The sequence below is a fragment of the Acomys minous genome (genome assembly GCF_964271855.1).
Source record: "Acomys minous genome assembly, chromosome: 8".
Taxonomy (NCBI): Eukaryota; Metazoa; Chordata; class Mammalia; order Rodentia; family Muridae; genus Acomys; species Acomys minous.
The window spans coordinates 116717439-116744509 of NC_140489.1; the positions used below are offsets into that span (position 1 = coordinate 116717439).

The 27071-nt window shown below is 43.3% G+C and overlaps 2 protein-coding genes across 8 annotated transcripts in view; both read left to right on the top strand.

Moving 5' to 3' along the window:
- Positions 1-13202, top strand: part of PLEKHH2 (pleckstrin homology, MyTH4 and FERM domain containing H2) — a 102223-nt gene extending 89021 nt beyond the window's left edge. For all 6 annotated transcript variants that reach the window (XM_084791403.1, XM_084791404.1, XM_084791402.1 and 3 more), the window contains 5 exons: positions 1835-1980; positions 2779-2908; positions 6081-6167; positions 7824-7958; positions 10582-13202. In XM_084791403.1, the coding sequence (XP_084647529.1) occupies positions 1835-1980; positions 2779-2908; positions 6081-6167; positions 7824-7958; positions 10582-10767 (684 nt within the window). In that variant the 3' untranslated portion in view covers positions 10768-13202. The remainder of the gene's footprint in view (positions 1-1834; positions 1981-2778; positions 2909-6080; positions 6168-7823; positions 7959-10581) is intronic.
- Positions 13203-18294: 5092 nt separating this feature from the next.
- DYNC2LI1 (dynein cytoplasmic 2 light intermediate chain 1) overlaps positions 18295-27071 on the top strand; it is a 33318-nt gene continuing 24541 nt past the window's right edge. For both annotated transcript variants that reach the window (XM_084792253.1, XM_084792254.1), the window contains exons 1-4: positions 18295-18425; positions 20333-20450; positions 25035-25069; positions 26877-26946. In XM_084792253.1, coding sequence (XP_084648379.1) covers positions 18418-18425; positions 20333-20450; positions 25035-25069; positions 26877-26946 — 231 coding nt within the window. In that variant the 5' untranslated portion in view covers positions 18295-18417. The remainder of the gene's footprint in view (positions 18426-20332; positions 20451-25034; positions 25070-26876; positions 26947-27071) is intronic.

Consider the following 27071-nt stretch of genomic DNA (forward strand, 5'->3'; position numbering starts at 1 on the left):
GGGCACCAGATAGGGAGATCCTGAACTTGAACAACACACAGAAGGCTCCCTAAGAGGTAGTTCACCTTGCATAGTCTGCTGTTGCTGGTAGCTGTTGTCCACCCTTCAGAGGCGACAGGCTGGTCTAGGCACAACTTGCCCTGCGGGGAGGATTTTGGTGTGGGTGGGTGGACAGCTTTTATATTCTGCGAGGACATCATGATTGTGAAGACAGGGATGGCTGGAAACCAGGAACAGTGAAAACTGAGAGCTGAAGAACAAAAGCCACAGCCCACAAAGAAGCAGAAGGAGAGGAAAAGAACCTAGAAAGTCATGCATAAAGGCTGGAAGGGCAAAGCTCTGCTAAGGTCCAGACAACAACCCGGGAGCTTACAGGTTAGGAGGAGGCTGGTTGTGTCTCAGCCTAAACTGGAGCAGGGAAACCTTTAAAATAGAGCGAGGGCACTTCGGGTAGGACCACGGGGGCTTAATGATGGTCCTCCAACTGCTTGTTGGAAAGTTCTGTAACTACAACCTTTAGTAGGGCATCATCCAAGTTTTCCCCATCCCATCTTCCTCCTCAAGAGCTCTTTGGTACCCTTGACAAGGCATGGATTATAGTTTATACCAGGTGGTAACAGCATTAATGTAGCATCCGACGTACAGTGGCATCTGGATATAGGTTTGGGTGCAGGGATTGGTAGGTGAGCTGGGAGAGGGAGCGTGATGGGCAGAGAAGTGGGGTGAGTGTGGGGTTTTTGTGTGGTCTGTAAGGGCTAAACATTCTTCATGCGGGGAGAGCAGGGACGAAGGGCTGTATTCCTAAGAGTAATCAGCTAATAGGAAGAGTTGGTGAGTTCAGAAACATGTGTAGAGAAAATCTAGGGGAAACGTGGTGAGACTCTGTAGTCCTCCCTACCATTACATGCAAAAGAGACCCTTAAAAAGTCCAACTAGCAACCACAGGGTGGCTCACAACCATCTATACAGTGATCTGATGCCCTCTTCTGGTGTGCAGGTGTATATGCAGGCAGAGCACTGTATACATAATAAACAAATATTTAAAAAAACATCTCTCATCATATACATAAAATAAATAAATAAATCTTTTTTTTAAAAGTCCGACTAATATTGTTGTAAACTTTCTTAGTCTTTTTCTCACCTCTTATTTTTAACTGTTATTGCACCTTACTTACTAGTGATTAAAATAGTTTCTTTTCTGTTGCTTCAATAGAATATTCTGACAAAAGCAACTGAAGGGGAAAAGGTTTCACTTGGCTCACAGTTCTAGTCACATGCTGTCAGAAGAATGCAAGCGTGCATCCATTGCTCTCTGCCCCTGATTACGGACATCACATGACCACTGTGGCTTCCCTAGTAAGATGGTCTGTAAAATGGAACTAACTGTGAGCCAAAATAAACCCTTTCTCTCTTAAGTAGCTGTTGTCAGAATATTCTATCATAGCAACATGGGGGGAAAAAAACAGGACAGGAGTTCCAATTAGAAATGTAGGGCTGGAGAGATGGCTCAGAGCTTAAGAGCACTGTCTCTTCTTCCAAAGGTTCTGAGTTCAATTCCCATCAACCACATGGTGGCTTATAACCATCTATAATGAGATCTGGTGCCCTCTTCTGGTGTGCAGGTGTATATGCAGGCAGAGCACTGTATACATAATAAACAAATATTTAAAAAAAAAACAACCCATACGTATGAGTACAAATTTTACGGCCACACAGTCATGACAAATAGACTTGTGTTTTACATTTGCAAAGAATGTTTCAAAAGAGCAAAAGTGATTTTCTTTCTGAAAGCTGTTCTCGATCTTGTTTTCTCTTTGGGGGAATGTTCTACCAGGTGGAGATCGGGGATTTTGAAAGGCCTTTCTCAACTCCAGCGGGGCATGTGACTAACAAGTGCAAAGCGAACCAAACCCTCAAACAGGTCATAGAGAAATTCTACCCGAAAAGGTACCGAGAAGGCTCCTCAGAAGAGCAGTTAAGGTAAGACAGGATTTCCAGCCTTTTAGAAGGCAGAGTGGCACTAGGAACTTAGCAAAAAAATTCTGTTTGGCTCTTTTTTCAGAACGTTTAATTTCAGTGTGGCCCAAGAGATTTTTTTTTACATATTTTAAGATGTCTTCAGAAACCGTAGAATCTTCTTGTCACCTACAGCATGATGCTTGCAGTATATATCCATCGTGTGATGACATAAATAAGCTTATATGGGTTTTTTGGAGGCAGCCTCACGTAGCCCAGGCTACCCTCAAGCTTGGTATGAGCTGAGGATAACCTTATGCTCCTGGTCCTCCTGCTGTTCTGCCCAAAATGCTGAAATCACAGATGTGTACCAGGAGTTGTCCAGTTTGAAACAACTTTTTAAAAGAAAAATTATTGTGATTTAGACTACCATTTCATCAGATCTTAATCCTGGGATAATTCTGGCCAGAAAGAAGGCTTTGCATTTGTAGTGCCTTTGCATTTGGCTGCCTCTGGGTACCACCTGAGAGGAAACTCACTCGACTTGCCTGCAAATTGGGCACCACTACTAGTGTTGAACTTCGGAACATGAGACTACACCAGGCACACTGACGTTAGCCGTGTAGTTGATAAATATTTACTTGCTAGGTTGTGTTGAGCACTTGACTGTCGTGGAGATTTTGGTGAAAATTTCCAGGAAGGTGAAGTGTGAATCAAAAAGGGTTGGGGATGGCTGGACAGGGCTTTGTCTGGAAGGATGACGTGCTGCCTAATGGGTTTGCTTTTGTGTCTTGTTTTTATCCATTTTTTTTTCCTTTTTAGGCAGCTTTACCAGCGATTGTCCACCAGATGGATGGCCCTCCGGGGGCACAGTGCTGCAGATTGCGTGCGCATTTACTTGACAGTAGCCAGGAAGTGGCCATTCTTTGGTGCCAAGTTGTTCTTTGCAAAAGTAAGAAAGAATGGGAGGAAGACACATAATAAAAGCCTATGTGTGCATGTCTGTCCAGATTTACCCCTGATGCAGCATGTTTGGTTTTATTTTAAAAATGAGGAAGTTCTCAGCAGGAGAAAGGGAGAAAGGTCCTTTCCTCTTTCTCCCTCCACTCACCCCACCCCTGCAACACACACACACACACACACACACACACACACACACACACACACACACACACACTAAATCATTTTGAGAGTCACCAGGACGATCAGGAAAGGTAAGAGCTAGCTGAACCTCCTCTCCCCCCCACACCCCTGCCTCCCCATCCCCCACCCACCCCTATTGCCCCCACCCTCTGCCCCCCCACTCCCCCACCCCCTGCCCACCCCAACCCTGAGCTTACTTCTCTTTGTTCATCCTCCCATTCACTCATTAACTCTATCACTTACTGGCTTAATTATTTAATGAGTATTTACAAGTCCTTTTTGGCAAGCATTGCGATAAGCTCCAGGGACCCATAAAGCAGTTTCGAATGGGTTGTACGAGACTTCAGGACAGTTCTCAGCAAAGCTCAGTGTTGCAACAGGCCCATAAACAAGGCGCTGTGTGGTGAGTAGCCTTTGAAGGGACCAGAACAGAGTGCTGCAGAAACACTGAGCAAGGCAAGGAGATGGCCCTGCCTGGAGGTGGCTAGCCCTTGCCCCAAGGGAAAGCCTATGCCTTTTCTTGTTTTTTGTTTTGTTTTGTTTTGGTACTGGGCATTGAATCCAGAACCTCTAGCATACTGAGAACAGGTTCTTCCCTCGAGCCATAGCACCAGCCCCAAACTGTGTCTTTTAGTTCTTTTTCTTTCCCTTAAATGGTGCCACTTGGGGACTCTCTTTGGCTCCAAAGATGCATCCATCCTGTCTTGTTCTGTTTTCCTCACTAGGGCATGCACACTCCTTGAGAGGATCCTACAATCCTCCTCTGCTGCCCACCGTCAGGGGTTGGCAGTAATTATCACGAAATAAATCGTTGCTGCTCTGAGCAGAACTGTCAGACTACCTGATCTCAGTTTTCTCATCTTTTAAGAAACAGTGTGGACTAGAAAAGTTACATCCCAGGAATCTTCTATCCCTGGCCTTTAGGTTAGAAATTACTTTGCTACTGGAACTAGAAGCCGTACGCTGAGATAAGAGAAAACTTGTTATGTCGTAACAGCTACACAGTACATTTGCAGAGGATTCAGGAGTGTTTGTTATTCTTGCTTTTCAATATAAAGATTAAGCCTGGCATGATGGTAGGCTCCATGCCCAGCTACTCAGGGCCTGATGCAGGATTACGTGAGACTAGTAGTTAGAGACCAGCCTAGGTAATATAGTGAGGCCCTGTCTGAAAACAGACGAAAAATTAATTGATAGACTTGAAATGTGAACCATTTTATAATGAATATTAATTCCAACTTCAGCATGGGCAGTGCTGCTAACACACACATACACACACACACACACACGCACGCGCACACACAGAGAGAGAGAGAGAGAGAGAGAGAGAGAGAGAGAGAGAGAGAGAGAGAGAGAGAAACACATACACATACATACACACACAGAGAGAAACACACACACTTTTCTGTGCCATCATTAGTTAATGGTGCTGTGTTGGATGTTGCAGGGCCAGCATTTGTCAGTCTTTAGAACAGGGAGGCATTTCCCTTGTTGGCTTCATGGTGCCCCCTTTTTTTTATATTTGCGGGGATACACATGACAAAAACCTGCTGGTGTAGCAGTTTTAAGAGGATGGAGCTCTATCATTAGGTACATCCACACAAATGTCCATTCTTCAGATATTCTTTCCTCTGTGTAGCCCAGGATATCCTGGAACGTGCTCTGTAGCCCAGGCTAGCCTCTAACTCAGAGATCCGCCTGTCTCTGCCTCCCAAATGCTGGGATTAAAGGCGTGTGACACCACTGACTGCCTCTGGAACGTTTTTATCTTCCAGCCTGACACTCTAGAATCACTAAATCACTAAATTTTTAACTTTCCATGCACTCCCTTGCTACCCTTGCTTCTGTCTATGAATTTGTCTACTCTAGGGAACCATGGACCACACATTATTATTTGCTGTACTTAGGTAACGTCTTCGGGATGCATCTGTGGTGTAGGATGTATCAAATGTTCCTTTCTTTTCAAGGACTGAATAACATCCCTCTCATAACCACACCCATGTACCATACTTTCTTTATCCTTTTGTCAGTGCATCCTTAATCAAGAGGAACTCACAATCCTCCGATAAAACATACCATCAGCCTCTTGTGTGGTGCTGGCGATTGAGCCCCGTGCCTTGTACAGTCTGGGTGAACGCGCCACACCAACCTACATGCCCAGCTCAGATCTTTCTGAGCTACTATTTGAAACCACCCTCAATAGAAACAGCGGTAACCCTGTGATTGAGATGTACTGAATCTTCATAATTGAGATTTATTGCAGAAAACGTAAGATTCGGCTTCCGTTTTTATCTATAGTTTTGATGCTCTTATAGAAGACTTAGGAGAAGTAGGTCAGTTTTTGCTAGAATTTCAGTTCTTAAATAAAACAATCACTGTAAAAATGCTCAAAAACAGTCTCAGATTTTGACTAGGTTTTTCTGATGGAAGTTTTTTTTTAAAAATTATTATTAATAAGGTTTTATTGTTTTGGCCATAAAAATGTATAGAAATCCCAAGACTTCTTATTCCTGTTTATCACACAATTTTTTCCTTTTTCTTCTGTTTCCGTTAGACACTGGCTATCAGGAAAAGTATGAACGTGTCACCACAATCCTTCACTCCTTCTAGCACGAGCACCTTAGAAATATTGATGCTGTGTTTGTTTAGGAGTGCGGTTGTCACAGAAGCCCTAAAACTTTTGACAACTATGAAATTTGTGAAACAAAAAAGAAGATGTAAGAATTAGTGTTCCTGTGTGTAGGATGAGAAACCTGAGCCCCTGTGGCATAAGAAGGTTGTTCAAATGGACACTAAGGAAAGAACTCAAGGCTGCAAGTTGAGCGGCCTGAAACAAGTCTGCTGACTGCCCCATCTCCAACAGAGATTTATCAATACGTTTTTGTTGGGTTTCTGTAATGGCAGATCTTACGTGCATTTAGATTGGAAAATGCGGCTGTAATTTTGTGTTTGTAATGCAGCATATTTCCCCTTCTCCATAGCCCATAACACCAGCATCCTTTGGCAACACGTTCGTGTGGCTGGCTGTCCATGAAAATGGATTGAGCATCCTAGAATACACCTCCATGGTAAGAGTAAACCCTGATATCTGTAATTGAATCTTCTGTTTTCATTGCTCAGGGTACAGCCAGCTATCCTGGGTAGTGCTATCATGGAACTGGTGGTGTGTTCTGAGTTTTTTTCTGAGCTTAGAAAACATTCTTCTTAATACGCTAATAATTATGTCACAACCCAATGTTTCAAAGTAAGACGAAACAGTCTATGTGTTGTATATGGAAGAATATTAAGATGCTATGATTAAGTTGCGATCATGGTTCTGGGGTGTGTGTGTGTGTGTGTGTGTGTGTGTGTGTGTGTGTGTATAAACTCAAGTGCAGATTAGAGGACAACTTTCTGGAGTCAGTTCTATCCTTCTACGGTGCGGGTTCCAAGGATCAAATTCAGGTGGTTATCCTTGGCAGCAAGCACCTGTACCCTTCGAGCCATATCACCAGCCCCCCTACATGTTTTTCTCTGTATAAAATAAGAATGTTTAATATATTAAAAAGTAGAAATTTACCAAAATGTAAATTTCAGTTTCACTTAAGTTTCTATGCGTAATTTGTATAGTTTTCTGTAATATCATCAGTTTTACTTACAGTAAGGTTACATAGCTACTAAAGCTTAGAGTGCATAATTTAAAATGAACTCAAGCTGGACAGTGTGGCACATGCTGGTAGTTCCAGCACTGGCGACCCTGAGACAGGAAGGTTGCAAGTTCAAGGCCAGTCTGGGCTACATTGCAAGATCCTGTCTCAATTATTCAAAATAAAAAAAGCATCAAACTATTCCTTTTGTGTGTTCATTTATTTATGTGGAGTTATTTTCTATCATGTTTCATAAGCTATTTGGAAATTTTTGTTGTTGTACTGGGGCCTCACACATGACTGGCTAGTGCTCTACCACCGAGCTACATCCTAACCCTAAATTTCTCAGTCTGGTGGGTGGGAACTACCACTTTAAAGATATAGTGGTAACTCCTTGTCTGTGGCAATAGTCAGAGAGCGCTGAACAATTTTTTAAATTTTGTTTTGTTTTTAAATGAAAATATAGTTGTATCATATCCCTTTTTCCTTTTTTCTCCAACCCTCCCATGGACCCTCACCTCCACTCTCTCAAATTCATGGTCTCCAGCTTCTTCTTCTTCAATTGTACACACACACACACACACACACACACACACACACACACACACTTCTTCAGCAGCCAGGATGCTGATTAAGATGGTGTCCACACAACTGTCTGCGGTCAGCTGCTCTGTAGGATATTGGGCAGTACGTATGACAGTGTTTCTGTTTTTATCAAAGTCCGCCCAGCAAGGGGAACAGTGGGTCTGCCAATACAGTGTTTGAGCCTTTAAAACGATCAATTTATATGGATTAACCTTATAGAGAGATCTAAGTGAACATATAAAAATATATTGATAGTGATTTTCTGCTGTGAATACACGTGTTTATAGTTTCTAATTTGAGTGTTCCAGGGTCAAATGTATACTTGATTGTATATGTTGATGACCCCTAAATACGCTTAGCACGACTAATATTTACATTAATCGTAATAGACTTTGGAAAATTTGATCTTAGAAAAATTATTTTTGCATTTGCTGTAATTCATCACTATCAGCGTTTTGCCTTCTCTTTTGAGTGCAAGCAGCACATAACAGCTCCTCTTCCTTTCCTTTGAAGAGGCTGGTGGTCAGCTATGTGTACAAGAGTCTGATGACCTTTGGAGGCTATCAAGACGATTTTATGGTGGTCATTAATACTCACTCAAAAGACCGGCCAACGGGGAAGTTGCTTTTTAACATGGCAAAACCCAAGGTGAGTGTGTGTATGGGTGGGGGAGGGGGGAGGGGGGAGGGGTGCCCTTCCTGCCAGTTTTTCAGCTGGCTGCTTCTTTGTGATGAGGGAGACTCTTCTTGCGTGAAGAGTTCCAGATGGACATGAGTATTGCTTTACCAAGCCTGAGTACAAACCCTGGCTTGCTCCATCTAACATGGCATGACACTACCTGCTTCTTTTAGCTTAAGAACTAAGTGAAAGCCAGGCAGTGGTGGCGCACTCCTTTAATGCCAGCGCTTGGGAGGCAGAGGCAAGCGATCTCTCTGAGTTCAAAGCCAGCCTGCTCTACATAGTGAGTTCTAGGACAGCCAGCTACAGAGAAACCCTGTCTCAAAAAAAGAAAAGACAAAGACAAAGTAGGAAGGAAAGAAAGAAAGGAAAGAGGAAAGAGACTAAGTAAAAACTTCCAAGTGGGCCCGTGCCTGGCAAAGAGAACTTTCGGAAGCAGCATTTGTCTGTCTGCATTCAGCAGCGCTACGGGGAAGGGCAGAGCTCAAAGAGCACATGTGGAGAGTGGAGTTACTGTGGGGTACGTCATAAGGTATTGCCTCCTTGGGGTGCTTGTTTTACAGACTCAGTACAGAGCTGAGTTGTGTAGTTAAGATGTACTTGTTCCTTTGTTATATTTAAAAAACAAAACTATGTAGTTCCAACATCTCTAAGTAAAGCAGATCTGGGCCCAGGGGTCCTGCTCAAACTATGGCACCAGCCAAGGACAATACGTGCAGTAAACTTTAAACCCCTACCCAGATCTAGCCAATGGACAGGACATTCTCCACAGTTGAGTGGAGAGTGGGGTCTGACTTTCACACGAACTCTGGTGCCCCATATTTGACCACGTCCCCTTGATGGGGAGGCCTGGTGGCACTCAGAGGAAGAATAGCAGGCTACCAAGAAGAGACTTGATACCCTATGAGCATATACAAGGGGAGGAGGTCCCCCTCAGTCACAGACATAGGAGGAGGGAGTATGGGGAAAATGAGAGGGAGGGAGGAATGGGAGGATACAAGGGATGGGATAACAATTGAGATGTAATATGAATAAATTAATAAACTATATTTTTTAAAAAAGTAAAGCAACCTTTTAAAAGACTGCATTCTAAGGTGGAGTTCAAGTCGGAGGCTGTAGCATAGTGTGGGAGTCCTGAGGTTCAAGCCCTAGTACCAAAAAAATAAGAAAGAAAAAAAAAAAAGAAAAGAAAGAATCTAATTTTAGTTTAAAAAAGATAAGAAATTGCTTTCCCAGCTGGGCGGTGGTGGCGCACGCCTTTAATCCCAGTATTCAGGAGGCAGAGGCAGGTGGATCTCTGTGAGTTCGAGGCCAGGCTGGTCTACAAAGTAAGTGCAGCACAGCCAACGCTTCACAGAGAAACCCTGTCTCAAAAAAACAAAATACAAAAAAACCACACATGGGTGCTGGAGAGATGGCTCAGAGGTTAAGAACACTGACTGTTCTTCTAGAGGTCCTGAGTTCAATTCCCAGCAGCCACATGGTGGCTGACAACCATCTATAATGTGATCTAATGCCCTCTTCTGGTGTGCAGATGTACACGTAGGCAGAGCACTGTATACATAATAAATAAAAAAAATCTTTTAAAAAAAGAAAGAAAGAAAGAAATTGCTTTTGACTTTAAGAAGTATTTTATTATGTTTATTTGTGTTATGTGTGGGTCGCTATGTGCACGCCACAGCAAGTGTAGAGAAGTGCTGTGCTTGGGGAGTTGGTTCTTTCCTTCCGCCGCTATATGGGTCTTCACCCCTGAGCCATTCTCCAGCCCTGTTTGTTTCATGGTCCCTATCTTTTCTAACTAAGTCTGTGCTGTAAGTGAGAGTGGCTAGCCACAGAGTAAGGAAGATCCCAGCACCTTCAGTATTTTAGGTTTAATAGAATTGGTACGTAATTCTAACTTTCTTTATGCTGGCCGTCATATTTCCCAGCATTGCCACTAAGCTTGATCGGGCTTTGGGATTCACGCTTGCTGCTGACTGAAGTAATAGGGAAATGTGGTGATGTCTTGATGGTGCCAGGCATGTTAAAACCTTACTGTTTGGGGGCCGGAGAGGTGGCTCAGTGGTTAAGGGCACTGACTGCTCTTCCAGAGGACCCAGGTTCAAATCCCAGTATTCACACAGCAGCTCACAGTTGTCTGTAACTCCAAGATCTAACGCCTTCACATGCAGGTAAAACACCACTGCACACAAAATAAAAATAAACACACATACACAAGGCACAAAAACAGAAACAAAATTTTAAAAGGTCAACGTCACAAGCACATTTGAAAAAAAGAAAAAAGAAAAAAAGAGAAAACCTTATTGTTTGATCCAGAGGAGTGGTTCTCAACCTTCCTAATGCTGCAGTCCTGTTGTAGTGACCTTCAGCTACAAAACTATTTCATTGCTACTTAGAACTAATTTTGCCACTGCTATGAATAATGTACATATCTGATATGTGACCCCCCCAAAGGGGTCGGGACCCACAGGTTGAGAACCACTGATCTGGAGCGCAGGGCATGGAGGTAGGCTGGGCAAATGCACCCGAGATCACTCATGGACAGTGGAAAGAACGCCTCTGGATCCTGACGGTACGGTTCTTCTCGTTTTAGATTCTTGAAATCACCCTTCTGATTGCCAGTTACATCAACAACTTCTATCAGCAAAAGGCAGCACTCCACCACCTCTCGGCGCCCGCACTGCTCTCAGCCAGGACCCAGGGACCCCAAGCCAAGGCCATGGGGAGCCAGCCCCTTCTCTCAAACAGCAGACCCACCAAAGGCCCCACGCTCCTCTGAAAGCTCCTGAGCCTGAACCTCCACTCCTCGTTCTCCACAACGTGGCTGTATCGGCTGCAGACAAGTGTTTACACACCCGGCCAGCCTGGCGCACACACCAGCACTCCAGACTTTAAGAGTAAAGGGTCGCTCTCTTATCTGACTCTTAAATATTTAAAGAGCAATAAAACATAAACGTGCCAACACGCTCACTGTGTCTTAGACAGAGCAGGTTAGAATTTGTTTCTCCCTCCCCACCATCCTTCTTGGCCTTGTGCAACGAGGGTTCTCATTTTGCTTTTAAATATCCTGGCAGTCTTTTGAAAGGGAGATTCCAAACACTCGTTGGGTAAACCAGTTGACTATCCGGAAAAAGCTCACTGCCAAAGAATGTAACTACTGTAATTAAATGTGCCTTTAGCTAATGAAGTGGTATTTGGAAAGGAGCGAGGTTTAGTGTAAGAATCAGCTGTGGGAACATAGGCAGGGGGTAAATTCTTAGAGTAAGTGCAATAAATCTTCCGAGTCTCTGAGTCATTACATCAGAAGGCAGGCGGTCGCTAACCAGAACCTCCCTGCGGTATTAGATAGTGTGTGTGTGCCCTGCTGCCTCTGCGCATCACTGGAGTGTGGTATTTAAAAATGAGATAGTGAGTCCCAGAATTCCTGCCTGTCAGCTCAGCGTAAGGTCACTGGAATAGTGCCCCACATTTTGCTGTGTTTAATGGTAGGCCAACTTGACCTTGTGTTGTTTATAAATAGTGTCTTTGGAAACAAAGATGATCCTCATGGCTTCATCCTTCATTCAGTCTTTTCTAATGCAGGTTTTAAAATATACGCCCAAACTGTAAGCTGTAATAGAAAATGCTTATGCCAAAGGAAGGACACTTTAGTTGACATTGTCTGGAGATGCCGCCTTACATCTGTTAGCTATCCCGTTGCTCTGGCAAAATACTTGACAAAAACAACCCGAGCAAGACAGGATTGTTTTTTTGTTGCTTCAGAGAGTTCTGTCCCTGGTGGCTTGGCCTCATGCAGTTGGGCAGGACCCCATGTTGGCCAGCACATGTGACATAAGGGGTTTCATCAACTCATTGTGGGTAGGAAGCAGAGAGCAAGGAAGGGACCAGGGGCAGGTACAACTTCAGACCATATCCCCAGGACTCACTCCCTCTAACTGAGTTCCAAATGTCTATGACCTTCCAAGCTAGTACCACCATGTGGGGGCCAACGTTCAGCCCATGAGCTTCTGGAACATTTCATAGTTAAATCGTAATGGCTACCTAAGTGGACAATACATTCCAGCTGTGTCAAAGCAGTGTAATTGGTATTCGTGACACAATGAAACTGTGATAAGATACGAAAACTCTATTATGAAAATGTTTAACTGTAGTGGTAATAACCACAAGTCTACCTAATTTTATTTATGTGTAGAATATTTGTATTTATTTTTAGACATATATTTATCACTATGTGTGCTGTATTTTTTTAAAAAACTAATTTCAGAACTTGCTAGCTGCCCGATTAATTGGTTGGCAGAGCCCTTGTAGTTTCGTCTTTGCTGTGGCAGTGTCCTGTTCTCAGACTGAATCTTGTAAATATGCCCTTACATATTTAAGGGCCTTTAGGAGCAAAGTCAAGAAGCATGTTGTTCAAAGTCATGTTGTACTGGCTTGGTAATGACAAAAACGCTTTTGAAACCCCATAGAAATATGTTTCCAGGGGCTGTTTACCCTTCCATCTTTGAACCACAACCGCTCATTTAGAATAAATGATTAATAATTTAGGATGACTTTCAGAGTGTTGTCTTTTTGTTTGCTTGGGCTTTTTGTTTGTTTGTTTTGTTTTGTTTTTTCAAGGCAGGGTTTCTCTATGTAACCTTGGCTGCCCTGGACTCAGTTTGTAGACCAGGCTGGCCTCAAACTCACAGAGATCCACCTGCCTCTGCCTCTTGAGTGCCGGGAATAAAGGCGTGCGCCACCATGCCGGCTCAGAGTGTTTTTGATTGGGATGAAGTAATGTTTTTGAATGGCCATAAAACCACTTAGTAGTCGTTAGTGGGTGAACCAGAGACTGGGACAGAGCTCTTACATGTGAGAACTTTATTCTCAGCCAACAGTGCATTCACCAACTGGTAAGCAATCCCATGTGCCATATCTTAAGATTTAAATATAGAGAACGCTCAGCTTAAACCGTGGTATCTTAGAATTTGCACTTGTTTTTGATAGAGCAGAAATAAAATATTTTGATAGAAAGAAGTCAATTTTCTATAACCAATGATGTGAAAATGTTATTTCCTGGGAAATTACTTATATAGCTACTTTTTAAATGCAAGTATATTATTATGATTGGTTACAAGAGAATAATGCTTTGTGTTTAATTGTAATATTTCCCACCTATCCTTTTCTTCCCTTTCAATCATAATAAATGGTTCACAAGACCCATTTTGAACATTAGCTTTTGAATAATATTCTAATCATGCCTCGTGTTTTCATTGTCAGCGCTGAGGTGAGCTGTGGTGGGAGTTGCACGTTTTGCCTCCTCATGCGTTCATTCTGTGTCTTCCGTGTGGCTTTGCCTCATTCACCTGAAAGGAAGCTGTTTAGACACATTGTAATTCTAATACATGCACATATGGATACACATAGGCTATGCAAAGAGGCAAAGACAATATAATAAACCCCTCAGGAGAGCTTATGTCATTTAAACAGGGCAAAGAGTTTGTCCAAATATTTATTTCTTAGTTGTTTGCCAGTGTTTTTCATAGGAAAAAAAATATGGTGACCAGGTTCCTAGAACAATTTGGTTTTAACTGTTAACTGAAGTGCAGCATAATCCTGAAGAAGTAACCATCAAGTCGGCCTGTACTTCTCCAGTGGTGGCTTCAGTGTCCCTGGGATGCTGGCTGCTCCACATGCTGCCTCTTGGCTGCCATGGAGTCTGCACTCTGCCCAGCCCTGGGCTGCCTTCTATGGGTCTGAGTGCAGTGAGGCCCAGGACGGGTCCTGTGGAGAAGCTCCTGGGCAGAAGCTTGTGTTGCTTTCAGTTCTCTTCCCCAAAAAAATAAATGGACTTACGGGCAGAAGAGGAACTTTTTAATCTCCTTAAAGCCCCACATTCAGCTGAGTTAACAGTGGATATTTAAGGTGACATGAAACGCATTCATATTTTCAAGCAGTCCCCAGATGTTCTAGGTTATTTAAGTTAGAAGGTGGGCTCCACAACACCGAGGTGACAGGCCGGGCCAGAAGCTGGCATGCGATGGGGTAACACTGGCTCCACATGAGCCAAATTTGCCAAATGTAACTTCACCTAAAGTGAACGGAGTGCGGTGCTCCCAGAGAGTGGGTGGCTGTCGTTAGCACCGATGCCTTACCCTCCATACGACATAAGGTAAGTATTGACCGTCCCCGATGGTCCCCGGCAGTCCATCCCAGTGCCCTCTCCAATTCCCAGTGCCCTCTAAACCTGAGTTTCTTCCTCTTTGACATCAACACCTAGCTAACAGGATTTTCCACCCATCTGCTACCCAAGAGAGAAGTGTCGACTTTTCTGCCTTCCCAAAACCTAACTCTATGCTCTAGTAACTGTATTAGATAATTTGGGGTGAATTTCTAAATTTCAACTTGAACTAGCTGAGAAAACTCACCTCTCGTTTTCATTACAAAGATACTAAGATGCCTCAAATAACCAAGTAAAGTCATAAGAAAAGGCCACAGGGGACCTTGGGAAAACCCTGGGGACTTGTACCAGGACTTTCTGTTCATACCAGTGTGTCTGCTTCGTGTTCTTTAACTCCCATTTAGCAGAACATACGGTGATTTTCTCCGAAAGGCAATGACCTGCTTTTTCCAATCATAATTTGGAAAATCCCCGGGAAGGACTCTGAAGAACCCAATTCATGTTTCGTGTTCATGCCAAAAGAAATCACGAAACCAGTTTTGTTAAAATGAATTTATACCTGATAAATGGAAATACTTGCATAAAATCCAGATTTTAACCACAGTACAGTCTTAACTCCAAGAAAAAGAATTAGATGTAAGACATCAAAATGTTGAATTTTTCCTTTTTCTGGGGTAAACTTATTTCACCACTGTCTTCTTTCCTACTTTTCATCTTTTCTCTCTCTCTCTCTCTCTCTCTCTCTCTCTCTCTCTCTCTCTCTCTCTCTCTCTTTCTAAGTGCTAGGGACTGAACACAAGGCTTCTCACACACTAGACAAGAATTCTAGCACTGAACCACATCCCCCGTTCTCCCTCTCTCTCTCTCTCTCTCTTTTTTTTTTTCTTTTTCCCCTGTATACCATTTTCTTGCAATGGTTCCTACAAGAAGTTCATATAACATTGAAAACAAAGGGGAAGATATAAAAATGCCGTCTCACTTCCCTGGCTATTGTTAATAGTGTCCACATGGTCTTCTAGATTCCCCAAAAATCCTCCACACAGCTGAAAAAAAAAAGTCTCACTGAAACACAGGACCAGTCAATGCATGCTTGTTTTAAAATCTTGCCTGCCTTCTCAAAGCCAATCCAGGCAAACCCAGCTCCTACACAGCAGTCCAGCCCACCTGGCCAACGTGTGCTTCTGTCTCAGGCCCCCATGCACAGTCTGTCCTCCCAGACAACACGTAACTCCCCAAACAGTGCCCTCGTGTGCCAGTAGCCCTCTGAGCTGCTGCCCATACTATATGGTACACAAAATAAAGCGTGTTCCTGTGTCATTACTAACTTCAAAATCCTTGAGACTCCTTGAGGTGATGTAGAAGGAGGCTCAAATCTTTTTGTCTCACGTTGCTTTCTGTTGCTGTGATAAAGACCATAACCAAAAGCATCATGGGAAAGGAAGGGCTTATTTATATGCCCCAATCTGTCAAGGGAACTGAGGCAGGGAAGGGACCTAGAGGCAGGAACTAAAGTAGGCAGAGACCATGGAGGAGTGCTGCTTACTGACTTCCTTCTCGTGGCTTCCTCACTTTCTTATACCACCCAATACCACCTGCCCATGCGATGGTACTGCCATAGTGGGCTGGCTCCTCTCACATCAACTGTCAACCCAGAAAATGCCCCCACAGACTTGCCTGTGGGCTAATCTGATGAAGACAGTCCTTGAAGTAGCATTTCCTCCTTGCAGATGATTCCAGCTCTGTCAAGTTGCTAAAGATCTAACCAGCACCCTTCGTTATAGCACTTGACCACTTGGCACCCAGGAGGCAAGTAGCGCTGTTTGCAAAGGTTTAGGAGCTACAGCTGAGGCGGTGAAGAATGCCCCTGAGAGAAGGCCGAGGGCATTTAAGGCTCTGATGACTTCTAGACAGCCCTCTCTGCTTTGCACTCACAGTGTAAAGTGTGGGCTCTTAGGTCTCTGTTCCCGCTGCCCCTCCTGCTGCTGCTCGCCACGCTTTCCCCCACCTCCGCCACTGTGGACTCTAACCCTCTGGGATTGTACGCCAAAATAAACTCACTTCGCTGTAAGTTGCCTCTGTCACAGTGTTTTATCCTAACAAAAGTAACTAATACAGCCATGCGCTTAAGAACAACACTCATCTGTAGAGGAAGGTCACTTTCTTCGCCCAAGTGTGACACCTCAGGATAAATAAAGGAACCAAAGGGAACTTGGCTGCCCAAATAGACCAATTGGTTCCTCCTAGGGTTAATGCTGGTGATCAGGGCCCAGACAGATCACGAATTCTTAACTTCCCAAATGGTGCGGCCCTTTAATATAGTTGCTCATGTTGTGGTGACCCCCAGCCAGCCAGCCATGATTTCATTGCTCCTTCAGAACCGTGACTTTGTTACTGTTATGATTCACAATGTAAATATCTGGTAAGCAGGATGTCTGATATAAGACCCCCATGAAAAGGTTGCTTGAGCTCCTCAAGGGGACCCACAGGTTGAGAACCACTGCCCTAGCTCTTCCTGCTCACCAGACCCCCCTCTTCCTCCTCCAACCATCTATCCTAGTTATCCAAAACAATTGTAGTCTTGCCGTGCTAGCGGTGCTGTGCAGGCAAGGAATACCGCCAGTAAGGTACTCAGTAAACGATGGTAGCTGTCACGACGGTTATCACACAGCGGTTACCAATACCTACCTGACTTCCTAAACAGCACGCAGGGATCGAAACACGGGAGCTCACATCATGGCAGTAACAGTAGTAGCTCACAAGCACGGGCTGGCTAGCCCCAGAGGACAGACGCCAATTCAGTGAGCAATGTGTCAGTCTTCTTTGAAACTGTTCTTCCAGGCTGGGTGGTGGTGGCGCATGCCTTTAATCCCAGCACTCGGGAGGCAGAGGCAGGCGGACCGCTGTGAGTTCAAGGCCAGCCTGGTTTACAAAGCGAGCCCAGGACAGCCAAGGCTAACACAGAGAGACATGTCTCAAAAAACCAAAATAAGAATAAGAAAGAAAGAAAGAAACTGTCCTTCCTCCACTGAATGCTTTAATTTTTAGCCCTTCTAAAAGTGCAACTGTCATCTTTTCCAGCTCCACAGTGCACCACCCTGCTGGGGAGATTTGTTCCCAAAGACTTTATCTGAAATGAGTGTTCTTTTCTCTTACTGGCATTTTGCTTCATTTCCAGGAATATGCTCCTTGTGTGTCTCCATTCAAATCAGCCAACAGCCCTGAGGGTGTAACTCATAGTGCAAGGCACTTGCCTGGCTTGCAGGAGGCTTTGGGTTTAGTCCTCTGTGTACTGGGAACCGAATCTAGGTACATCTTCCTTCAAATCTCAAGTTCTTAAATAACACAACATAGAAAGTGAGCCCAAAGCCAGACTGTTGAAGACACTTTCCTTCTGACATTCAGGGAGCTTGGGCCTTGGTCTAGTCAAAATTCGGACAAGTCAAATATCAAATCTGCCATGAATGTTTTGCCAACTTCTTCAGGCATGGTCACTTTGTACTTCTTCTACAATAGCCTGCTTACCTTGAATTATGACTGTACTTAGCTGTGTACATCTGCTTTAAATTTTGGATTCATATCTCATTCCTTACTCTGTATATATTGCAAAGGGCCCTGTATATGGAAATAGTCTATATAATTTTGTTGGGATTTCTGAGTATCTATGAAGAGTCCAGGAAGTTCAAATATAATCTACCTTTATAAAGTAAATTATGTAGGAGAGGCACACACTTCATTGACAATAATTATTAATAATGTACTGCTTCATAAAACACCATACAGCTAAATGTTCAAAAAACTAGGGGCGGGGAGGAGTTGCACACCTTGTTTTGACTTTAATGGTTGAATTTTTTTTTCTTCTAGTACCTTATAATAATAGCTCAACATTATTTCAGCTTCTATTCCCAAATCCTGGCAATGGGGTGGGGGTGAGTTAAAGATGAGAGAGCAGAGGCCTCTAGCATACAGTCGACACAGTAGAAATAAAAAATAAAAACCTTCAAGTCTCAGCGTTTTGATTTCAGATGCAGGAGGACGCTCACCATATCCACTAGGATCCTATGAGTTGATGCTGAAAAGTGAGATGGGAACAGAAGGTCGAGAACTACATTTCCCATGAGGCGCCTCTTTGGCACGCAATGACGTCATGACGTCGTTGCTATGGCAACTTAGGAGCCCGCTTTCTCTGGCCCAACTAAGAATCTTCGGCGGGGCCCTTCGGGGTCAGGGTCTTTACGCGGAGCCCAGGATTGAGAGGGCGCCACAGCCACCATGCCCAGGTATTGCTGAACCTGCCTGCAGGGTGCTCACAATCTCCCTTATTTCCCACCTGGATATGGAAGGGGCACGGGAGGATGGGGCGGAAGGTACCCAGCCCTGGCGCTGTGAATGAGACCCTGGATCTGGACCTCTGCACTCTCCCCCTCCTCACTTCCTCCTCCTCCCGCCCTAGCCCGCCCACTCGCTCGCCCCACATCCCACTCCCTCAACCCCCCACCCCAGGCTTAGAGCTTGATGATTCTGTCACAAATAAGTAGAAAAGTAGGGGATTAGGAAAGATCATCAATCCGTCCATTCGCTGACTGCAATGAAGTTTCTTGAGTGCCACATGCTGTTGCATAGGCGGTGGTGAACTAGACCCAGAACCCCCTCCCAGGGTCCCCTGGCGCCTCCTTGAAGGCGGAAGTTTGGGGCCTTGAGGAATACAATTGAACTCTTCATCTCTTCAAGGTCCCTTTAAAGTACCCAAACCTCTGAATGGCCTATAAAAATGTCACGGGAGAGGGCCAGGGGTCCACCAGATAGCAGTATAGATCTTTTGCCCCCTGCCCCCTTTCTGGATCAGAGGCGTAAGCTGCCTGCGGTAGAGTTTCTGGAGTTCAGGATTAAAAGTGAGTCAGCTTTGCATCGCGTTCTCATTGGTTACTGTGATGAAGCTATGGGCAGTTTTTGTTTCTTTGGCTGGTTGTTTTGTTTTTAGTAAGAGGCATAGCAGACTGAAGAAGCCTTTCCTTTGATTGGGCACTTGAGAAACAGATAATCACATTTTGAAGGAACAGTGTGTAAACAGAGCAAACATTTGCACACAGAATTCCTGGGGGCTGGCCTATGAAGTAAAATAGTTCAGTGCAGTATTTCCGGATTTCCGTTTTGACTTTGCTTTCCTTTGAAGTTTTAAAACATTCTCATTTTGTTTGGGGGTTCTGGGATTTGAACTCAGAGCCTGATGCGTGCTAGGCAGGCGGAATACCCCTTTAACTGTATCATTGGCTCTGTTTCTGGTTCCTGTCTGGTGATAACTATAGGCCATCAATAGCTTAAAAAGCCAGGGACGTAACAATCATTATGGCCCCCAAAGCAGATATTCTTTTTTTTTCTTTTTTTAAAATTGGCTTCAGAGACGAGAAACAGACTTGAGCCTAAAGATTAGCACAGAGGGTGAACGTATTACTTACTCAACCAATACTTGCTGGGAAAATGGCTCAGTGGATAAAGTGCTTGTTGCTCCAGTATGAGGACCTGAGTTTGTAAACACAAGGCGTGGGGCATTTGTCTATAAACTTAGGGGAAGGAGCAGAAGACAGGAGGAGGCCAAGAGCTTGCTGGACAACTGGTCAACCCAAGAGGGCAACTAAGCTAGCACTCGTTTTCTCTGCTATTGACCGTAGATATGAGTAGCTGAGGCAAGCTCCTGCTGCCGCAGCCTGTCTGCTGACTATGACATCTGGAACTGTGAGGCAAATACATTTGTCAGAGTGGTTTATCACAGCAGTAAAATAAAGGCTGGGGCACTCCACTATCAAGTCAGTGTTCCTCGGGAACCATTTTCAGGTGAAAGGTGTTAGAAAAAGCCTTCAGTGCTTTACCTAGATGTTGGCTCTCAGGAAATCGTATATTTATTTATTTATTTATTTATTTATTTATTTAAAGATTTATTTATTTATTATGTATACAGTGCACATTAGATCACATTATAGATGGTTGTGAGCCACCATGTGCTTACTGGGAATTGAACTCAGGACCTCTGGAAAAGCAGTCAGTGCTCTTAACCGCCGAGCCATCTCTCCAGCCCCCGGGAAATCGTATCTTTATAAATCTTACTGGAATAAAATTTTTCTGCTGGGAATGAATATTTCTAAGGATTCCTTTTGTTTCTCTGGCTTTTGTTTTTCTCCTTCTTATGCAGTGAAACTCTCTGGGAAATCGCAGAAGCTGAGGTGGAAAAAAGGAGAAACCATGGAAATGAAGGGGATGCAGCTGAAGTTGGAGAAAAATCTGTTTTCTTTATTGGCAGTAAAAATGGGGTACTACTTTAACATTTTTTCAGTTTTCACAGTTTAGCAATCAGTGATAAATTTTACTTTAGTACTTTGATAACAATCTACATGTTTTCAACTCTTTAATCAAATGTTCACCCTGGATTAGCATAAATTAGAAAGGGCTTATCATCGATTTGGGGAAAGTTATAACCATGAGCAAAATGTTAGGAAGACTTTTAACTCTTTATTTCATATTTAAAGCATTCAGAACTTGTGTTTTGATTGCACATAAAGGCCAGGAACCTCTTAAATGTCCAAGTCAACATCTAAGTGAGTAAGTCAGTATCTTAATAGCAGCCACACTGTGGACTCGGGGACGTCACTTTTAGTAATCTCTATGAAGGAATAATTGAATTGTGTTGGTGGTGTTTATCAAAGACTTAGTTGTGTAGGAAAATGTGAGGGGAAGGAAGTGGTGCTGCCCATTCTTTGTGAGGTCACTCGACCAAGTGCACGGAAAACTTGGGATGTGGCCACACAGCCAGAGCAGTTGTGTCATGTCCACACAGAGAGTTCCTGGGTGCAGGGAAGGGCTGCAAGTGGCACTGTCAGCAAATGATCAAGGCTTGCAAGCTGCTGGAAGGTAGAGCCCATGTTGCGTTGTACTCGTTTCTGTTTGAGTTTGTGTTACTATTCATTCACTGTGCTCCATGCATCCACACAAGGGCACTGAAAAATAGGAAGCTGGGCCTGGGGAGATGGCTCAGAGGTTAAGAGCGCTGTCTGCTCTTCCGGAGGTCCTGAGTTCAATTCCCAGTCAACCATATGGTGGCTCACAGCCATCTATAATGAGATCTGGTGCCCTCTTCTGGCTTGCAGGTGTACACTCAGGCAAAACATTGTATACATAGTAAATAAATAAATAAATAAATAAATAAATAAGAAAAATAGGAAGCTTACAGAAACCGGTGAGGTCACATGTTCAGTGGGTACCTGAAGACCCCTCATGTTTCACCATCTCCTCAGAATCACCTCCAGGACACTAGATACCCCAGTTGGGGTTTTATCTTCATTATTAAAAACTATATTGACATAAATAATCATATAACAAGAAACAAGTTGGGCCTAGAGAAACAGTTCAACAGTTAAGAGCACTGGCTACTCCTCCAGAGGACTTAGGTTTGGCTTCCATCATTCACATGACAGCTTGTAATTGGCTGTTACTCCAGTCCCAAGAGATCAGAAGCCCTCTTCTGGTGTCCTCAGGCCCCAGGCATGCCTTTGTACAGACATACGTGTAGACAAAACTCCCATACACATAAAAATGAAAGAATGAATGAATGATTTTAAAATTTTAAAAGAAAAAAGTTATGAGTTTTAGAAGAAAATAACATTAATTGAAAAAACAAGATATAAATTTTATATATAATTTGATCTGTTATATTAATGTGTTATATATTATTTATATATGTGTTATATATTAATTAATAAACAAGATAAACAATTTATGGATAGTATTTAATCATTATATATTCATTTTATTTTTAATTTCTATAATTTCCCAATGTTTTCTTATTGGCTCACTCATGGCACTTTTTAACTTAAATCTGAACATGCACACACAAATACATCCACCACAACACATGACACGTCAATAACACTGTCATAGGAATTATCTATGTTTGCCGTTTCTAACCCAACATACTCTGTGAGCATTCATGGAGTTGCCATCATGAGTAGGGTCATTTTCTTTCTTTTCAATATTTTTTAATTAACTGGAGTTTTGGAGACTGTCTCACTACAAGCAGCCTAGGCTAGCCTTGAGCATGCTTCAACTGCCTAGGGGCTGGAATTACCACACCAGTGGGTCTAATTCTTCAACGGTTTCCTGTTGGGGACACACACGTGCAGTAACCAGTGCTAGTCTGTGATCCAGAGAAATTGTCCTTGCATAATCTACTCTGAATAAAGAATGCCTGAAGGGCTCTGCTAACACCAGTGACTCTAGCCAGGCATGCTCCCATACTGGACGCGCATGCCACTGTCCTCCACATCACCCAAGGTAACCTTTGCTCTTGATCTCTTTCCTCTGTGACAGCCTGATGGGTCATGGTGTGACATTTGTGAAGTCACTGCTTTTTATGGTAGCAGTAAGTAGCCTGTATAAAACAGTTCTGTTCAGTTTCCCTAATGTAGACTTAAACCAGATTTTCTCTTGAGGAGTTAGAACTGTTACAGGTAGCGGTCTGTGAGAAAACACCTGGTTCTGGAATTGAATCAGAATATTAGTTTATTCTGAAAGATAAAGAGAAGAAAAGAATGCTTCTCTTGTTCGACTGCCAACTGCTTTGCATCCCCTTGTTAGCCTTCCCGCCTCATGGTCATTCTTACCGCAGGCATCTGTAGAGCATCCGCTGTACCAGCTCTCGGTCTGGGCACTGCAGCAGCGGGAATAGAGGGCACAGTCTCTCCTGTGAAGGTCGCGGAACTTATACAGCACGCATGGAAGTGCCATGGGACAGATCCTGTGAGGAGAACCAAGAAAGAATGAAGCTCAGCCAGAGAGTCTGAGAGACCTTGAAAGCCTCCGTGTCGAGTTCTTTTTTCTACTGTGATCAAATCCCTGACAGGAACAGCGTAGGGGAGTGGTGGGGAGGGCAGAATGGAACAGAGAAATTTGTGTCATGACAACCAGAAAGGGGCCAAAGAGACACTCCAGGGTCTACATCTCCAGCTAGGCTCCAACTCCTGCTGTTCACAGCCTCTTAATAATGCCATTGCATTGTGAACCCATCACGGGATTAATCTGTCTGCTAAGTCAGTCATTGCTCCAAAGCTCTGTCAGCTGGCAAACGAGCACCCAATCCGTGAGCCTAGGGGGAGCACATCATTCAGAACCTGTCAGCATCTGTTAGAGGGTGAGGGCTAATGCTCGAAAGGCAGCAAATAAGGAAACAGCATCGGTTCAGATGAAGGGGGTCAAGTGAGGGTCCTGAGGGTCCAAACAGTGTGTGGATGTAGGAGAAAAGGAGCAACGCTGGGTTCGTGATGGAGAGGAAGGCGATGCTAATCTGATGAACACGGTCTATGTAATTTTCCCCATCGCTCACTTGCAGGGATGCAGGCCAAGGGAGGGTGGCTGAGTTTCTCTAGAATGGGTATTTGCTGATGAGGAAGCCTAGGGTGCCAGTGGTGTTTGCAAGAGATGGTTATCGTGATAACCTGCTGCCTTTAGGGTAGACAACGAGTGTGGTGAAGGTAGCAAGAGCCCAACCGAGGACAAACGTTCTGGTCAGCAAGTTTTCAAGACCTTCACTGAGGCGGGGGTTGTGGTTCCTGCAGAAGTGGCTGGAGAATGTTTCTGCAGCTGTGATTTGGAAGTTGAGCCATTCCTAGTGGTGAAAGGATCTGAGATAAACCCGTGGAAGTGACATGTAGTGGGCACAGGGAGAAAAAACTGCAAACCTGTCCATTAGAAACACTCTTAACATAGGTATGCCCATCAGTGTATGCATGTGTAGACAGCAGATACATGTGTATATAAAGGAAGCAGGAAAAAGCATTTCAAAACTGACCTCTTATCATGTAAATGTATTTCTACATTGCCATACCTAATAGCTGTATATTTCTTGTGTGGTTTGCCTTAATCAATTTGTTTGGTACATTGAGGTCTCTAATGTTTCAGTTTTGTGTAGCGCCAGCCAGCCCTACGTCAGAAGTGTACGTTGTTTTATAGTATGCTAGTTATCAAATTACACAAGGTTCACTCAATCTGATCATGTTGCAGAGAAACTCTGGCGTGATTCATTACTGTCTTTTGGTAAAATTTGTAACTTTTGTACTTGGGGGTGGGGGAGGGAGAGGGAGGGAGAGAGAGAGAGAGGGAGAGAGAGAGAGAGAGAGAGAGAGGGAGGGAGAGAGAGAGAGAGAGAGAGAGAGAGAGAGAGAGAGAGAGAGAGACTTTTGGCAATCTAGGGTTTTCCAAGCTTTTCCTGGGAGTCCAGACGATCCTAGAGTGGGCTGTCCCTGCCTCTCCAAATGCATGGAGTCATTTACCTTTTTTTTTTTTTTTTTTTTTTTTTTTTCTGTCTTCACTGAACCAGTCTCTGGGTAGGACAGGGTTAAGTTTCATGGTTAGTGGCTAAAGCCTGTATTTCTTGACCCCTAAACAGAATTAAAACAGAGTGCTCCAGCAGGGCGTTTGAGCATATCCACAGCATATCTTTTATTTATGTGTTATCTTTTGTCTTTATTTCCACTTCATCAATCAGGATGGAAACATTTTAGAATACACTAATCAGGCTAACCAGTAATTAGCATTGCTGAGCAAAGAGAAAGTTTAAGACAGCTGTCAGGTGACCACTAAAGTGAGATGTGATTTGCTAGTATTTGTTATCTGTGGGACTTTATAATTATAATAATAGCAGTGTAGTTACATCGTGACAGAACGTTGACAGTTCACTTTTCCACTTATCAAACTTTCAAGTAATTCTGAAAGTTTCTAGTTTTTAGTTTCCAGGTAATTTATCATTCAAATGATTTTAAAAGCTATTTTTAGGCCACAGTCATACTAATAAAATTTTACATGTGCGTGACATTAACACAATATTCTTTCTTTTTAATTTCTAGGGAAAGACTACTATAATTCTACGATGTCTTGACAGGTAAGTGTTGTACCAACCTGTGTCAGACAGCATCCATGCCTGTTCAGCTACAAGAGAGCATGTGAGACCTCACAAGGCATAGGAAAGAGGAAGAATTTTGAGACCCAAAATATTTAATTCTCAATCTTGATTACAACCTTTAAAGATATTCTCAATATTGAATACAACATTTAAGAGTACCTTTAAAGATAAACCAAAAAAAAAAATTCTGGGTTGATACTAGATTTTTCTGTTCAAAGGAGAGATGTTACCACAGTTGCCTCCAGTGGCAGTTATGTTTTTTTGGGGCTTTGCTACTTTGGTATTTTACTTCTTTTTATTCTGCCTAATTTAAGACTGTATGAACAATGATTGTAATATGTGTTTTCTATAATAAGTCACCCAGGGTGACAGTTTAAGATAAAGTGCTATAAACTGTGACACTGAATGAAAATTGTTCATTTCGGCTTTCTTGTAGCATGCCCAGAAAAAGGATGATTTTTTTGAATTTAGGTTACCCATGTTAGACATTTTATTTTAAGGGAAGCATCTTGCTTCCTAAAAGAGTTATATCCTTAAGGAAATATGACCAAACAATATCTTGATATGTATATTGAGAATATCTTCCAAGATAAAGTTCAAACTATTCAGCAAATAGAAATATACAAATCACAAGATTTTAACTTGTGGGTTTTGTTCTACAGGCTTAAACTAAATATAAGATTATTCAACCTCAAAAAGGAAAGAAGTTCAGCAGTGGACAGCATTTGCTGTCTTTGCAGAGGACTCGGGCTTGGTTCCCAGCACCTACATGGTAGCTCACAACTATCTGTGAGTCCAAGGGATCCAAGTCCTCCTGGCCTCTGCAGGCACCTGGCATGCACATAGTGCACACACATGAATGCAGACCCATTCTCATCTATGTAAAATAAGTAAATCCTTAATTATAAATGAATAAATAAATAAAATAAGTAAATAAATTCCATCATACTCTGCAATGGAGGTGAACTCTAAGATCACTATACTAAGTGAAATGAGCTAGTCACAAAATAGACAAAGCTGTCTGCTTCCTTTTGTATGAGTACAGAGCAGTTAGTCTCACAGTAGCACAGGTGAGTGGGTGGTAGCCAGGGACCGGCAGAGGGGCATGGGGAGTTGTCCAATGCAGGTGGAGTTGCAGCTTTGCCTTTGAGAAGTCCTGAGGATTGGTTGCACAGCAATGTAAGTCAGTATACGTCATACTATGAACAACACACTTAAAATGGTATGCCAGTAACATTTATTTCATATATTTCTTACAACATTAAAAATGAATATACCATAAAATTGCTTACCAAACAATTTAAGCTGCATAAGTAGTTTGTTAAATCCTTTAGATGTTTTACAAATCTTTTGTTGCTTTTATGCCCTTGTTCATATCATTTTTTAAACTCTCATATATGAAATGAAGTACTGCATAAATGTCTCCCTCTAATGCCCTTAGTCGTTGACGGGCATTGGGTTCTCAGCTCCCACTCTGAGGATGAGCAAATGAGTTAGTGTTTCCCATATGGCCTGAGTTCAGAGAGCTGCTGCCCCAGCGTGGCCCTTGATGCTTCCAGTGTGCTGTTCTCCACAGGCCCCCGCCAGGCCCCAGCATGCCTTCCTGCACCTGCCACTAAAACCGATTAAGGTAGCTTTGAAGGAATAATGTCACTTTACCTCAGTGCTAGTGATTCAAGGTAACCTCTGTGCTAATAAAGTGATTAAGAGGACGTGGAAACGGGTAGAATTATAGCGGAAGAACCCAGCTCCACCGTCATGATATAACGTCTCCTTTAATGTACAGGGATGAGCCAGCCAAGCCAACCTTAGCTTTGGAATATACATATGGAAGAAGAACAAAGGGACACAACACAGTGAGTCCATTTTGGAGTCCTTTCTCGTGTCTCAGATGGGAAGCCATGATGCTGACACTGCCTCATGTTATCTGCCAACAGTAAGCATAGCCACTGCGCATGTCATAGGTATGTGCTTTAAACTT